At 42.5% G+C, this 14,362-nt stretch overlaps 3 protein-coding genes across 4 annotated transcripts; all 3 read right to left on the bottom strand.

The window, feature by feature from the left end:
• Positions 1-447: 447 nt before the first annotated feature.
• LOC113174590 (fibulin-5-like) lies at positions 448-5,877 on the bottom strand. 2 transcript variants are annotated; one of them, XM_026378654.1, is made up of 4 exons: positions 5,427-5,877; positions 5,160-5,342; positions 874-984; positions 448-675 (listed from the first exon to the last, which is right to left on the bottom strand). In XM_026378654.1, exons 1-4 carry the CDS (start codon positions 5,473-5,475, stop codon positions 521-523), a joined length of 498 nt encoding a protein of 165 aa, XP_026234439.1. In that variant the 5' UTR covers positions 5,476-5,877; the 3' UTR covers positions 448-520. The 2 variants fall into 2 exon arrangements, with proteins under 2 accessions (XP_026234439.1, XP_026234438.1); XM_026378653.1 differs by having other exon boundaries at positions 868-984; positions 5,427-5,868.
• LOC113174588 (EGF-containing fibulin-like extracellular matrix protein 1) lies at positions 1,119-5,173 on the bottom strand. Its single transcript, XM_026378652.1, has 7 exons — positions 5,136-5,173; positions 4,786-4,950; positions 3,640-4,653; positions 2,903-3,043; positions 1,881-1,998; positions 1,584-1,712; positions 1,119-1,402 (listed from the first exon to the last, which is right to left on the bottom strand). Exons 2-5 carry the CDS (start codon positions 4,835-4,837, stop codon positions 1,898-1,900), a joined length of 1,308 nt encoding a protein of 435 aa, XP_026234437.1. The 5' UTR covers positions 4,838-4,950; positions 5,136-5,173; the 3' UTR covers positions 1,119-1,402; positions 1,584-1,712; positions 1,881-1,897.
• A 63-nt stretch (positions 5,878-5,940) lies between the features above and the next one.
• Positions 5,941-14,362, bottom strand: ppef1 (protein phosphatase, EF-hand calcium binding domain 1). Its single transcript, XM_026378650.1, is given in 19 exon segments — positions 5,941-7,164; positions 7,262-7,346; positions 7,555-7,718; positions 7,792-7,898; positions 8,080-8,222; positions 8,299-8,484; positions 8,581-8,824; positions 8,921-9,042; positions 9,044-9,073; positions 9,659-9,808; positions 9,933-9,969; positions 10,068-10,234; positions 10,447-10,493; positions 10,944-11,058; positions 11,145-11,308; positions 12,496-12,556; positions 12,665-12,792; positions 13,489-13,652; positions 14,175-14,362. Coding segments are annotated over 18 exon segments (2,226 nt in total). The 5' UTR covers positions 13,544-13,652; positions 14,175-14,362; the 3' UTR covers positions 5,941-6,943.

The raw sequence follows: 14,362 nt of genomic DNA, 5'->3' as shown, positions 1-14,362 counted from the left end.
AATCATTTTGGAAGATGTATGTATTTTGTGCTGCAAATATATTGCATTATACAGAGACTTGTTTCTGCTATTTAGCATGTCATACAGCTATAGATGTATACTGCTAGAGTGAAGAAGTGGAATATGGAGATAAGGCTGCGTGCTTTCTGTCACAACAACAACAGTAACAAACTAATATGTAATGTAAACTCTCTTAGCTGATGATGATTCTGCATGAGGATTAATTATCTTCATGGAAAGGCGAGAAGCTTTGCTATTCTCATCAAGTATTTATTGTTTAATTGAACAATTGCTTCTGAGCTACAATTGTTGATATATATTTCATAAATTATTAAAATAATCCATTAATGTATAACAAAGCATTTCATTGACAATATATATATATATATATATATATATATATATATATATATATATATAAAAATATAAAGTAATTCTTTTTTGTTAAGGCTGTAAAAAGAGCACAGAGCGTCGCAGGATGTCTACTTCTGCCTCAGGCCGGACAGTGCGTCTCTTCAGCTCAGCCAGCAGACTTTGCTGTTGTCCTTGGTTGACATTTCTTCCAGCTGTAGGAGGAGAGGCGGTGAGAGGCCGGGCAGGCACATTTATACCCACCTTTCTGATTAACACACAGGTGGGAGCACCCTCCATTCTTCTGACTGCACTCATTAATGTCTGGAGGAGAGAAAGATAATTTTTCTGAACCTGTTCTATCTAATGTCATCAAAAACATGCCAGCTAATAAATACACACTTCACTTGTCCTCATATAACACAATAATAATAATAATAATATAAATGAATGATATTTTAGATCAAGAAGTTGCTATAATCATATACTACTGAACTGTATATGGTGAAAACTAACCCTTACAGCGTCGTCCATCTTTTTGGAGGATGTATCCTCTGGGGCAGATACAACGATGAGAGCCTGGCAGGTTGACACACCGCCACTCACAGATTTTCTCCCGGCACTCGTTTATATCTAAGTGTGGACACAACCAGAATACTCAAGACGTGACAGTCAATTGGAGAGGTGTATTAGTAATTTCTTTGGATGGAGAACAGTGTATATATTTGTATGCATACTACAAAACTGTCTGGCTCTAGTGTCTCTCTCATTGCTTTCTGACTGCCTCTCACTATGAAACTATCCAATATATGCTAAAATAATCTTTACAATTCTTTTTTGGAGAAATATCTTATCTCTATTTATCTACCTACACACTCCTCCTTATAAACTTGTGCAGTTGAATTCTCAGGTGGACACTCTGCAATGCAGCCGTGTCCGTCTCCCGCTAAGATGTGGCCATACATGCAGGAGCATCTGTAGGATCCTGGTGAGTTATGGCAGTGCTCCATACAAGGCCCGAGCCCTTGATTAACAGCACACTCATCGATTTCTGCATAAAAAAAGGAGGTGTAGGAAAAGATGTATGTTATGTATGTTCTATGTTAAAGTCTACATATTTTCTATTAGAAAATCATGCTTAACATGCAAAAGACACCTGGACAAATCACATTTTTCAGTGTTTAGTGTATAATCGTGTAGCTAAAAGGTTTATGTAGTGAGTGTCCCCAAACCTTGACAGTGACCGTCCGCGCTCTGAAGGCTGTAACCAGCAGGACACTGGCAGTGAAAGCTTCCAGGAGTGTTAACGCATCCAAACACACAGCCTGTTACAGCTACAGGCAGCAGGCACTCATCCACATCTGGAAAGATGGACAGTGATGTAGAGAAACACCGTCCTTACACATAAATGACATAACCAGATGCTATTATAAAAATACACACAGTCGCACAAACACACAAACACACACACACACTCACACACACACACACACACACAAACACACACACACACACACACACACACACACCTGTGCAGGATGCCTGATCACGAGCCGGTTGATAACCACGAGCCGCACTTAAAGGAACCAAAGGTGTTGATGCATCTGTGTTGACACTGGTGCTGCCCCTCTACACACTCGTCTACATCTATGCACATTTGAACAGACACAAGAACAATTTAAAGTGAGTGTAAGCACTAGTAATACATAAATTACAGAACGTGAATGCATATGTTCCACTTGTCTAGATGGATATAGATTTAATGTCCCACAACTGTGTACATTTGACCTGACAAAAATACCCACTCCAAAGCTGGACTGAGATGAAAGAGAAGAGCAGCAGATGAATGGTTGTAATCTCCCCTGCTGCTCTGAATCAAGCAGCAATCTGAAACCTCAGTGATGTGCCTCAATGTTTGGTTGCTGTTTTATCTGTAATGAGCAAACCAAAACATGGATGGTCTTACTTTCTGTCTCTCTGAGACAGGAGACAGGGTATTCAGAAAGGATACAGTAAGATTGTGTATCAGCTCTGTCCTTCTGACATCTAGGAAAGCACAACTTCCCCAGTTAGACACCATTTACCTATTCTGAATGACAGCTTTTGGCACGAGGACGAGGACTGTGGTGTTGATTCACTGCAGTGGAATTTTCAGGCTAAAACTTAACCATCATCAGATAAACCATGTTGTCTGGACAGCGCTATCTGTCACAATAACAGCAACACCATCCACTCTGTAAAATGATAGTCTGTCTGTGAGCACATATGTTTGAGACAACTTGAGACAATATATTAACTATCAGCCTCCTAAGTGCTACAAGGTGAACATGATGCCATACGTTTTACAGACCACTTGTGCTTGTCTGGGAACCATCAAACATGTAAAGCATGTGAAGAAGACTCCCTGTTGTGCCGTGACATGTCTCAGTAGCCTGCAGTGTTGTCATTAGCTCAGGGGCAGCCACAGAGGATCCAGGAAGAATGTTAAAGTCAAAGCTGTGATCACAGCGAAAGCTTTGGGAAAGGAAACTAAACACTATGCACCATGTACCTCGGCACGTTCGTCCATCATCCAGCAAGATGAATCCAGGTCTGCAGTAGCACTGAGTCCTGGTCTCGGTCTGGTTGGAGCTCTGGGTGTAGTGGCACAGCTGGGAACAGCCCCCGTTGTTAAGCGAGCATGGTGTCAACTCTGGAAACAAACAGCAAAGGTGAAAGCTGAACCAGATGAGGCATTATTACAAGTTCAAGGCTCGTAACAAAAGGAAAACAGTTAGATTTATCTTAGATATACAGAAGGAGATGTAGAGAATTATTATATAGAGAATTATTTCAAAATGAGATGGTCTGCACAGAAGAAGAATGGATGTGATTTTCAGACTCCAGATGTCATATAGCCAGAGTGGAAAAGATTAATAGTAATAAATTAATTGATCAGCAAGTATTATAATAATCAATTTGTAAGTACATTTTGAGTATACATGCCAAACATTATGCAGTTTAAGCCTTTCTTTGTATTTATGCGATAAACAAATGTTTAAGCATGTTGGTAATTATTTCATTAAGAAAATGTAACAGCTCACTTTACAATATCACTGCCTCAAAGTTAAACAGCTGCAGAGCAAAAGATTACTCTAACTGTAAACGAGCATGCTTTAATACACTATGCCAGTGAATATGTACTCAAAATAATTAATTTTGTAAATGCCTTTTGTATGCCCTCACTGTTTATATTCAAATTTATTGGCTTCATTTGTTTTGTATATATCAATTCGGTATACAACTCACCCAGACAAACAGGTGTGATGCCGCTCCAGGTGCCGCCCTGCTGGCAGTAGCTGTGTACGTCTCCATGAGCCAGCGTATAACCAGGGTAGCAGGCGTACTGTATGTAGTGTCTGTACTCTCTGGGTTCTGGATTCTCTATATTACGAAAGTAGAAGGTCCCATGAGCAGGCACAGGAGGGTACAGGCACACAGGCTGTCTGTGAAGGCTCGGAGACTGCAGAGGAAGTTTGGAGGTGGTGTTCGTCGTGAGGTTGTGGTATCCAGTCGTGCTGGAGGTGTTTTCAGGAAGGGTGACATGACGCAGCGGTGTTTTCATACTCAACCTGGAACTAGAGGAAGCTGAAGCAGGAAAGGTGGCAACGGGGGACGAAAAGGACAGTGCAGAGGAGGCAGGAGATGAAACAGATGATGAAGTAGATAAAGTTGACGTTGAAGCCTCTGTGGGCTCCTGTGTCCGAGGCTGAGACAAAAGAGGATACTGGAAACCAGCTTCAGCCTGTTGGTGTTCATCACTGCGGCGCAGAGGCAGATCAGACTTTGTGTAGTGTGCTGGTGAAACTGGTGCAGCCATCACCGTTGGGAGAATTTGCCTGATTATCGTCTTTGAGACAGGAGCGATAGTTAGTATGTGAGCTGCTGAAAAAGATTGTAGTGCAGCTGTGGATTGCTCTGTTCCTGACATTAATGATAAGGTGGATGAGACAGTAGTAGATACATGTGCTTTAGAGAATAACATCTCTGTAACTGTGTCCACCTTTTCTCTTCCCTCTCGTGAAGCTTTTGCCCCTGAGCTATGCCTCACAGTTTCAGCCTCTGCTTCTTCATTTGTCTCCTGCAGTCGAGCTTCATGGGATGTTTGGAGGCCATTCTTGATTTTAAAATTTAAGTCAGTGTTAGTTGGGGTGTTGTAGTGGAGTTGCTGCTCGACCTTCAGAACGATGGCATCGTGGAGGTTCTGGTGAGTGTTTGGTTTTTGCACACTGACCTCCGTAACTGATCTCATCATGTCAGACTCTATGACAAAAGATGAAAATAGACCAAACGGGTTACGAGGCTGGTTCTGTTCAGTAGTAACAAACTCCCCCTATGAGCAGCTCTAATTATCACTAATTAATTTTAAAATGATATGAAGTTTTTCATGCTCACCTTTGCATACAGGCTTTGTGCTATTCCAGGTGTGGCCCTTACAGTATAACATCTAAGGTCCACGTAGGTGAAAGCCACTATTACAGCTGAACACTACCCAGGAGCCATCTTCATTCATGCTGCTTGTCCCATCAGTGAGGGGACCTGGGCTGGAGCAGCCAGATCCTGAAGGAGGGGAGACGTTCAAAGAAAGTGATTAAATGTTGAGTTTGATCAAGGAATTTAGTTTTCTTCACTTCCTCTGTTGTGCACTGTAATAAAACAGGTTTAAAATGCTTTTAAATTTGAGACAAATGAGTTGCATTTAGTTACAATGAAGTTATCCACTGACAGTACAAGTTTTACAGTACATGCTCATGAATGAAGCTCCTCACCGACACAGACTGGGGGGTCTCGGGACCATCGTCCAGACACACAGCTGTTGGTTTTGTGTCCATGGAGCTTGTAACCAGGAAGACAGCGGAAGGTCACCAGCAGCCCACCGTAACGGAAAAACGTCCTCCCATTTTCCAAGTCTCTGAAACTACTGCATGCCTCTGCTCCACACACTGTTAACACTGAAAATGATAACTTCTTGTTGTCGTCTGAAAATCTGCTTCTCCTACTTGCATGCAAAGAAGAGATTTAACACAAAGAAATACCTGGAGCGTAGATACAAGCCAGAGCCACCAGCGCTGCAAGGAGCCCCATCTCCCCAACTCCCTTCTGAATCTGTGTTCCGCATTAAATGACGACACACTGAGCTGAGGGATTTGGAGGGGAAGGGGATGGGAGGAGAAGAGCAGTACTTGGAGAGTGAAAGAGGGAAGTATGAGTGGTTGAATATTGAGAAGAGGGGAGAAATGATCTGGGATTACTGTAGAACAAGCAAATCGGAGGAAGAAAGGGCGAAGAGGGGTATTGTATGCACAAAACAGTTTGATAGATGGGCAGGGCAATGAGACACCAACATCCCTCACTTCTGTAGCCTCTTACAACTAGAGCGTGTGTGCATATTTACAATGTGTGTGCCTAAGTTGATGCCTTTGGCAAAATTGAAACCCATTATTTACTCTGCCTGGGCCTGTTCTACACTTACAATCTTTTGTAATTATAGTGGGCAGGATGCCTGAGTATATGCACACCCCCACCCACCCACCCATGAAGTTTATGACGTTTGGTGCATTAATGGCACTAATGTATGTAAAATCCAGATCTCCTGTACACACCTCCACACCTGCACATACATGTCTTTCTCACCTACCTGCTTAAACATATCCTGTGTGATCTTTGTCGGCTTTGTTGATTCTTGTGTCCTTCATTATGAATCTTCCTTGTTAGTATTAGTAGGAGCCACGAGAAACCAAAGTCAAATTTCTTGTGTGGACAAACATGACATCCATTTTCTTAAACTGCTTGTCCACTCAAGGCCACGGGAGTGCTGGAGTGGGGTACGGTGAGAGGCGGGGTACACCCTGGACAGGCTGTCAGTCCACTGCAATAGACATACAGAGACTGACCACCTTTCACCTGTGGGCAATTTAGAGTCACCAAATAACCTAACATGCATATCTTTGGAGGTGGGAGGAAGCCGGAGAGAACCCACGCAGACACGGGCAGAACATCTGTGGACAAACATACCTGGCTAAAAGAAATCTGATTCTAAAAATAGGTGGAGTTTTTAGACCAGCATTAGATAATTAGAGTTAAATTTTCTGAAGGTCACTCAGGGTTATACAGGACATGTGCAAGTCTATGCCCAGCATCCTTCTGCCAGTATTTTCTGAAAGCTCCCAAATATAATAGCAATCCAACCAGAAGTTGTTGAGACATTTACTACAGAACCTAAAATCACTGGTGGCATAAGTGAACATGAAGGTCTGTACAAAATGGCAATCCATTTACTGATCGTTGAGATATTTCCCTTGGAAACACCAGTGGAGAGTCACACAGTCTAAAAACTGATATTCCTAGAGCTTACTCCTAGCTTGACAAAATGCACCATTACTTCAAACCACTGCCGCTTCTTGTGTTCAAGTATTTTAAGGTGGTTTTGTCCTTTAATTGCTTAAGAAGAACCAAATTATGCCATATTAATGCTTTCCAACATTCCTCTCTCCACTCATTTCTCTACTGCAGGATTTCCACAGTTTAGAATTCAGGTTCTTCTCTTCCCACACTACTTCTCTCCATCCATCTTTCCGATGGGTAGCTGATCCTTGTTTTCCAGCTTGTGTACTACTCTGAAGGCCTCTAGGAACTCAGTGAAGTCTATACTGCCGTCCTTGTTGAAGTCGATACTGCGGGCCAGGTCATCAATGGCTCTATCATCGATGTCAACCCCCAGGTGGGCACTGAAAAGACGCCAGGTGTGACGAAACTCCTCGATAGAGATCAGCCCTGAACACAACACGTGCCACCCACACAGTTCATTTTGAGTAATATGTTATTATTATCGAAACACTTTAACTAACCTTAACTCAGCAAACACATTTACCTGAATGATCTTTGTCCATAATGTTGAATATTATCTCAATGTCTGTCCTGTATCTGAAAAGCGTTTCAGCCAAGTTTGGACTGACCTGAAATAGGAAAGAAAAAGAAAAGTAATTTAAACAACATGAAAAAGAGGAGAGCTGTTGAATGGAGAATTATGAGACTTTATTATGATCAGTACATACTGTACACACCAAAAACCCAAAGCCAAGTAAAATGTGCATCACAACACAGCCGTTAAAGACAGTACTTGCGTAAATGTATTTGGTTTCTTTGCCTATTTTCTCCTCTGACCTGAGGCAGTGGAGTCCCTGGTCCCATATCCTCGAAGCAAGACTGGTACTCCACACTGCCATCTCGTGCCAGACGGGTTAAATGCGGGCGAAGTGTCCTCCAGGGCAGGTCCAGTCTCAGTACAGCCTCCAACACCAGAGCCCATTCACTGACAGATACACAACCTGAAAACAGAAATGTTTACGTATAATGGGCATGCGTGTTAGCCCGGCTAAATACATGTTTATTAAAGCTCACCGGTGTTATTCTGGTCATACTGCTGAAAGCCTGCAATCAGCTCAGCGCGATGGGCAAACAGCTTCTCCTTTAGTGCCCTGAGAGCAGATCCTTCAGCAGCTCGTACTCTGCAAACAAACGCAGCACAAGTGATCAGCTAAGACTGACTCCACAGCGGAGGTAGTGTCAGAGAAAGGTTCAGAGAAGCTTCAACCACCGGATAAATTAATTTACTTATTCAGTTGTAAGAATTGTTGGGACTTATTGGTATGTGATCGAACTAACTGAGTAACTGAGACACCTCTGTACCTCTGTGTCAGGGTGAGTTTGCGTGTTGTGCGGCTGACTTGGTACTGGTAGAAGCGGGGAACCAGTTCTCTGCCCAGTTTGACATATGCACCACGATTGCTTCCTTCCTCATAATAGTTTGATGCTGAGAAAATAGTGATCACCTATAGAACAAACATTTATTTCTCCAGATTCTGACGTTTTTAGACTATTTGAGCAAATTAATGACTTCACTTCTACCTTTCCATCGTGACAGAGCTCATATCCCTCCTGCTTGCACTCATGAGACCTGATAAGCAGCTGCAGTCCGTGCTGGAGCAGCAGTTTCTGGGTGACGTCGGGGCCAAAGTAGCAGCCTCCTCCTCTGAATGTGTTGGGACTGCAGCCATCTTGGGTTTTAGGGTCACTCCACAATATATCCACTATCTGCAGGAGACATAAAAGTGTGGAATAAGAGGAAGAACACCTCCCAATAGTAGAACAGCAATAATTACTTGAATCCACTCAACCCACTCCTCTGACCTGTTTCCATTCCTGTTCATGTTGTGAAGGTGAAGGAGGTGGAATAGAGGATAGCGAGTCCAGGAAAGGCACCTGGAGGACATTGATAGTGTAAGGCATGCTGGGAGAAGACAAGCAGGGATGAGGTGAGATGAGGGATGGTGTCCGGGGAGAGCAGAGTGAAGAGGAGGACGAGGATGATGAGGAGGAAGAGGAAGAAATGGAGGCAGCGCTTTCCTCTCGGCTTAGCCCACATCGTCTCTTTCTACGCAAAAAACAGGGAGATTTTCTTTTATTTAAACAAGAAGTCAAGACAAGTGAATGAATAACATCTGTAAACATCTGTGGCGTACTGTAAGACCTCAGGCTGGGAGTTCTTCGGTTTTTGCTGTGGCTGCGACTGCTGCTAGGAAGAGAGCTGTCTGTTGATCTCATTGTTTTGACCTGTCTGCAGGAATGACCGATGTCCAGCTCCTCGAAACTGGGTCTAGGGAAACCTCAGAGCAGATTTCACCTGGAAGAGCAGAGCAGAGATAAAATCAGAACAAAAGGTAGTTATTGTCAAAGCTAAATTTGACAGAGGGTAACACAAATAGCAGACTTTGGGTGCTGAAAAAAAAAAAAAAGAAAGCATGACCTTGATCTCGTTTTTCACTTGTCCATTTGTGGTGTATTTCTAATTTCATTTTAAAATACATTAGCACATCCAAATGACAGTACGCCTGGTGCAACTGCATGAGACAGGCTGTTAAACAAATACAATTTAAACAAGCTTCTGTTGCTGTGCATATGTGTAACATGTGCATCTGTCTTTTAATAAACAAACTAATAAAATATGGCAAGTTGATAACCCCCATCGGTTTCTATACAGTTTGGATGAGATGACTAAATAGAGAGAAACAAGCATTTGAGTGAATGTTGTTGTTCCATGTCTGCTGAATATGATATAATATGGATAATATGAATGTTTGCCAACAACTACATTTATGTGTGGTGGATGTGAATCTGTCAACATGTTTAAACATGTTTTCTGATGTCTAGTGGTCAACCTCTACCACTGCAGCTAAAACAGTATGGTGGGGGGAGTGAAGCCGCTGACCTTGTGCCTCTCTATGGAGCTGAGGAAGTCCAGGTCTGTCTGGTCCGATATCCCACCGTGAACAATCAGGATCTTTCCATCAATGACTGTAGCAAGAGGCAGAAGGCTGAACACGTCCTGAAACAGCTGGAGGATTTCACACCCATGAGTCTGCACACAGTACAGTAAATAAAGAATCACATTACTTCACTGTGGGTCCCTGCAGAACCGGCACAATGTACCTCTGACAGTGAACGTGATGAAAGCAGAATAATGTATGTGGAGCTTGCCATACCTTGTACTTCAGCATGACTTCTTTTGTGAACCCGTATCTGAAAACAACAATGTTAGGTGGAATTATTCTTATATAACTTATAACTTCTCAACGAGACCAAATGTTTTTTGAATTCCTCTTCTACTTCTACCCCACCTGAGATTCATTATGTGGTCTTCATGGTTTCCTCGGTTCAGGTGCATGTAGTCGGGGTAAAGAAGAAGGTAGGCAAACAGGAGGATAACCACTTCAATCGACTTTTTCCCACGGTCCACAAAATCGCCATTAAACACATACTGTGTCTCCGCAGAGGGAAGGCCATTCTGACAACAGGAGAGGTCAACACACCGTCACCAACACATCTTCAAAAATACGTAAGATCCTGTTTTTACTTTGTTTGATGTGTCTTTACCTCACAAAACACTCGCCTGATTAAGTCAAATGTGTACTTACATAAAAGCTGGTGCTATTTATCTGCATGACATATTGTTTTTATTGTAACACAGGTGATGCAAAAGGAAAAAAATTGCTTCACCTTATAAAATATGAGCAGCAAGTCATCAAGTCGTCCATGAAGATCACCTACACACACACACACACACACACACACACACACACACACACACACACACACACACACACACACACACAAAAGAGTAGTAAAGAAAAGGCAGTGTTGTCTCAATTAATCCCTCAGTCTATTTCCTTAATGGTCTGTAAGCAGGACACAGTGGAGAATGGCTCCACCTCAGCCACCACTCAGTGTGTTTTTTGTTTTAGTCACAAGTATTCTTGAGTTTAATGAGATGCGACTGCAGGAGGAGTCAGCCACGGACGAGGAGTCAAGTGCCTTATCAGTGTGCAAATAAACAAGAGCTGTGTCATTATGATACGGGCAACTGTATCTGCCACATTTACAGTAAACAGGCCTTTCATTTACCCAGTCACCAACTGCACAGTGTGATGTATGTATGTCTTATTCTCCTTTGCATGTATTCAGACTAAAGACAAACAGAGTTGATAGTCACTCACCACATATAGTGATCTCTTTGGCGTAAGATGTCGACAAGTGGACAATGTTTGGCATCTGTTTGAGGAGCTTTTTGGTCTCGTACAGCAGCTGCAGAACATATCTGGCATGTAGAGTCTGTGTGGAGGAAAAGTGAATCCACAAAATCAAATCTAGAAAATCATTAGCAGGAGCGACAAAGAGCAAACACACATATTTGTTACCTGCTGCTCCTTAAATGCACTGAGAAGGGCGTTCGTGTCGGAGACGGAGAGAGGAAACGATAGTCGGGGACCAATGTACGACTCTGGAACATGGATCAAGTTGTAGCAGGTCTCTCTGTCTAACCAGGGGTCCACCACTGGGTCCAGCAGCTGGGAAATCAGGTCTGGAGGACAAGGTGTGTAAATCAGGGAGCATGCTGATCTGCACAAGCCGAGGAGTGTGAGGTTTGCTGAGCTCAAACCACACTCTTGGATTAGACAGAAATCTAAGTTAGGGGTGCACAAACATACAATTTTTACGTTGTTTTCTCTCCGAAAACCTAAAGGCTCCCCACTGTTCTTTACTGCCATGTTAACTAGGACTGCAAGTGTGTGAAAAAAGGCAACAGCTGTAGTTCTTATTTTACTGCACATCAGTTATATGCTGTTCTATGCCTCTGATACTTAAAGACATAAGCAAATCCATTTATGTATTTAAGAAACAAGAGGTTAAATTTACTAGAAGGGAAAATTAAGGGTTCAGGCACTTCATTTAATTTGTAGGTCCTTGTTATAAACAGCTTGACGTGCCACATCTACTGTATTATAGCTCTGTGTGACCTCCATGGGTTGTATTAAAAGACCACTCCACTATGCAAATGAAAAGTAATGGCTTCTAATTTATGCAAAGAAAAAGACACGGACAGTCGTCTAGCTACAGTCTTTTAAATTCCCTCTATTCTGTATTTAATAACTACAGAGATCAGAGTCGGTTTCTTTGGATCATCACATTGACTCGGTGTTAAACCCATGAAGAGGACGTCATGTAAATGTTAAGCGACGAGGGCTGACCTGAGGATTAGCTTGTCAGAAGAGTATTATGCTTTTTACCCTAATGAGCGGGTCAGTGCACATTTAAGCCACAGCTGTGTTGGTGCAACACACCAACACCTTGGTCTCCACATTCACAGTAGTTGCTAAGCAACAGGGTCTACGCAAAGGGTTTTTTAATCTCGACCAAAATACAGTAACGTGACCGACGAAACTGGTGTTAATTTGATGGAGGTAGTATTTATCAGTATAATGTAAAGTCTTCTTGTGTTAGAACACATTCAAAATAAACATTAAACACAAACCAATGACTAATAAACCGGTGAAAATGACACAGAAGCCTAATTATTCATGTGATTATGAGTGAATGTGTTTCTTTCTGCTTTTATTAAAAACATGCTACATGACACCCAAATGACAACACTGTTAGGGTAGAATGATATTTACTAAAATAACTTTACCTCCAACATTTCTAAATATTCCAGATCCATAATTCTTGCTAATCTGTGTGTTGTGTAGTTTATATTATGTGGCTTGGTACCTGGTCCATTTCCACTCAGCTGCGTGAAGTTGTCCAACATGAAACTGAAGAAACTGGAAAGCTGAGAAAAAAAAAAAAAAAAAGCAAAGATGTGTTCAGTTTTTATGATGACATCATAAAACTATCACACATAAAAGTCATATTTTAAGTGTCCTGCAGCAACAGGCACCTGTAGCTGGTCCTGTTCCCCGGCGTACTCAATGGACTGAAAGATGTTCCAGGTGTATCTGCGTCTCATCTCCAGACGGGCCATGTAGCGGCGGTACCAACGCTGGATCAAAACAGCTGCCTTCATAGCTGAAACAATTACTAGATGTTAGCTACTATTTAGCATTCTAGCTCAGCATGGAACTTTAATTTTCCATTACATGAAATGTAAACCTGCACACAGATACACACGCACAGATGCATGCATCACATGTGTTATTTTTAAAGGTGAGCAGGGTCTTACTCAGAGCTGGGCTTGGAGTCTTAACCACTTCTGCTGTGAGAGGAAGAAAAACTACAATTCAACAAAATCAACTGGTAATTGAATAAAAACAAAACATGTACAAGGTAACACACACAAACACAAACAGAGCAGGAAAACTAACAAGGCCCCGGGGAGGCCATGAGTAACAGAAGGATTGGAAAACTAAGCAAATTAAAAGAGCCTTGAGAATTAGCAGCGACGCAGACTGCAAAGACAGAGAAGCACCATCTGTCGAACATCTGGGACGTGTTTGCAACAAGTCTGTGGAACATTTACTACAACACAAATGTTCAGCATCAGTTTCATACTGCATGATGCGACAGTGACTGTGATGACATGCACTTAATCAGGTTTCTCAGGTAAATGGGGAACATGTTAACATGCTACAACAGAGCTTGTCTAGTCGTGCTCAGCTCGTCAGCCCACGGTCCAGGAGCTCTAATTTGAAGTCATCGTGTTTTTACACCTTTTCTCAGGGTGGGTTAGAGAAGCCAAAATAAAATCTAGTGAACCAACTTTACCCGTTTCCACTCTTTTCTCTTGCGTTTCCGTGGCAACAGAGGCCCCACATCCCATGATGGCCAACAGGAAGGTCTCAGGGTCACATGTGTCACCTTTTTCCCCAGCCTGGAAACTGTGGATCACATTTGGCGGCTGACGGCATGCGACTGTTGCCCTGCTGGACCTGAGGACAACACAGTTGTTATTCTGCATCAAACAGTGATTAATAGGTTTGTTGTTCTCAAATGTTCATGTTCATCCATCTGGTCCTTCAGCCAGGCTCAGGTCACTGCTGTCTGTCATCAGTTTAACATGCACACCTCAGTAGGGGTCAGGCTTGATTCATATATGAACACAGGTGTAATCAAACTGTGTAATGGTGTTAGATTTAGAAGGACTTTATGGTTAAGACTCAATTTCCCAGTTAGGTTTTAATAAATGAGACTAATTCTCAAAATGTGCGTGTGATAATTAGAGATGAATTCACAAAAGACACCCTGGTAACTATAAAGTAAGATGGTACATGGCTGCTAAGCGCGCTTCCACACGCCTTCAGCATCCCCTTTTTAAACGGATCAGGGTAATATATCCAACAAATGAAACTCACAACACCAGTAAGATTTCGTTTCCTACGCCTCACTTCCCCACAGCACCATCTTCCACCCTTCGTTTTACGCATCCGCTGCATGTTTTTGATGCTTCCTACCTGAAGCTCGAATCCACCCGATCCGGAAATCACTAAAGGAATACGCAATCCATGTGATGGGGAATAAAAAAATAAAAATAAAAACTTGCATCGAAACTGAGAACAGAGGCTGTGCTACATGTCCTCAGAGCAGATTCGAGCAAAGGGAAACCAAACACAGCGATGAGGTGTTTGCAGGGAGGCGCAGA

The sequence above is a fragment of the Anabas testudineus genome, chromosome 3 (assembly GCF_900324465.2).
Source record: "Anabas testudineus chromosome 3, fAnaTes1.2, whole genome shotgun sequence".
Lineage (NCBI taxonomy): Eukaryota > Metazoa > Chordata > Actinopteri > Anabantiformes > Anabantidae > Anabas > Anabas testudineus.
The sequence above is the reverse complement of the archived record's forward strand: the minus strand, read 5'-3'. Positions and strand labels throughout refer to the sequence as shown.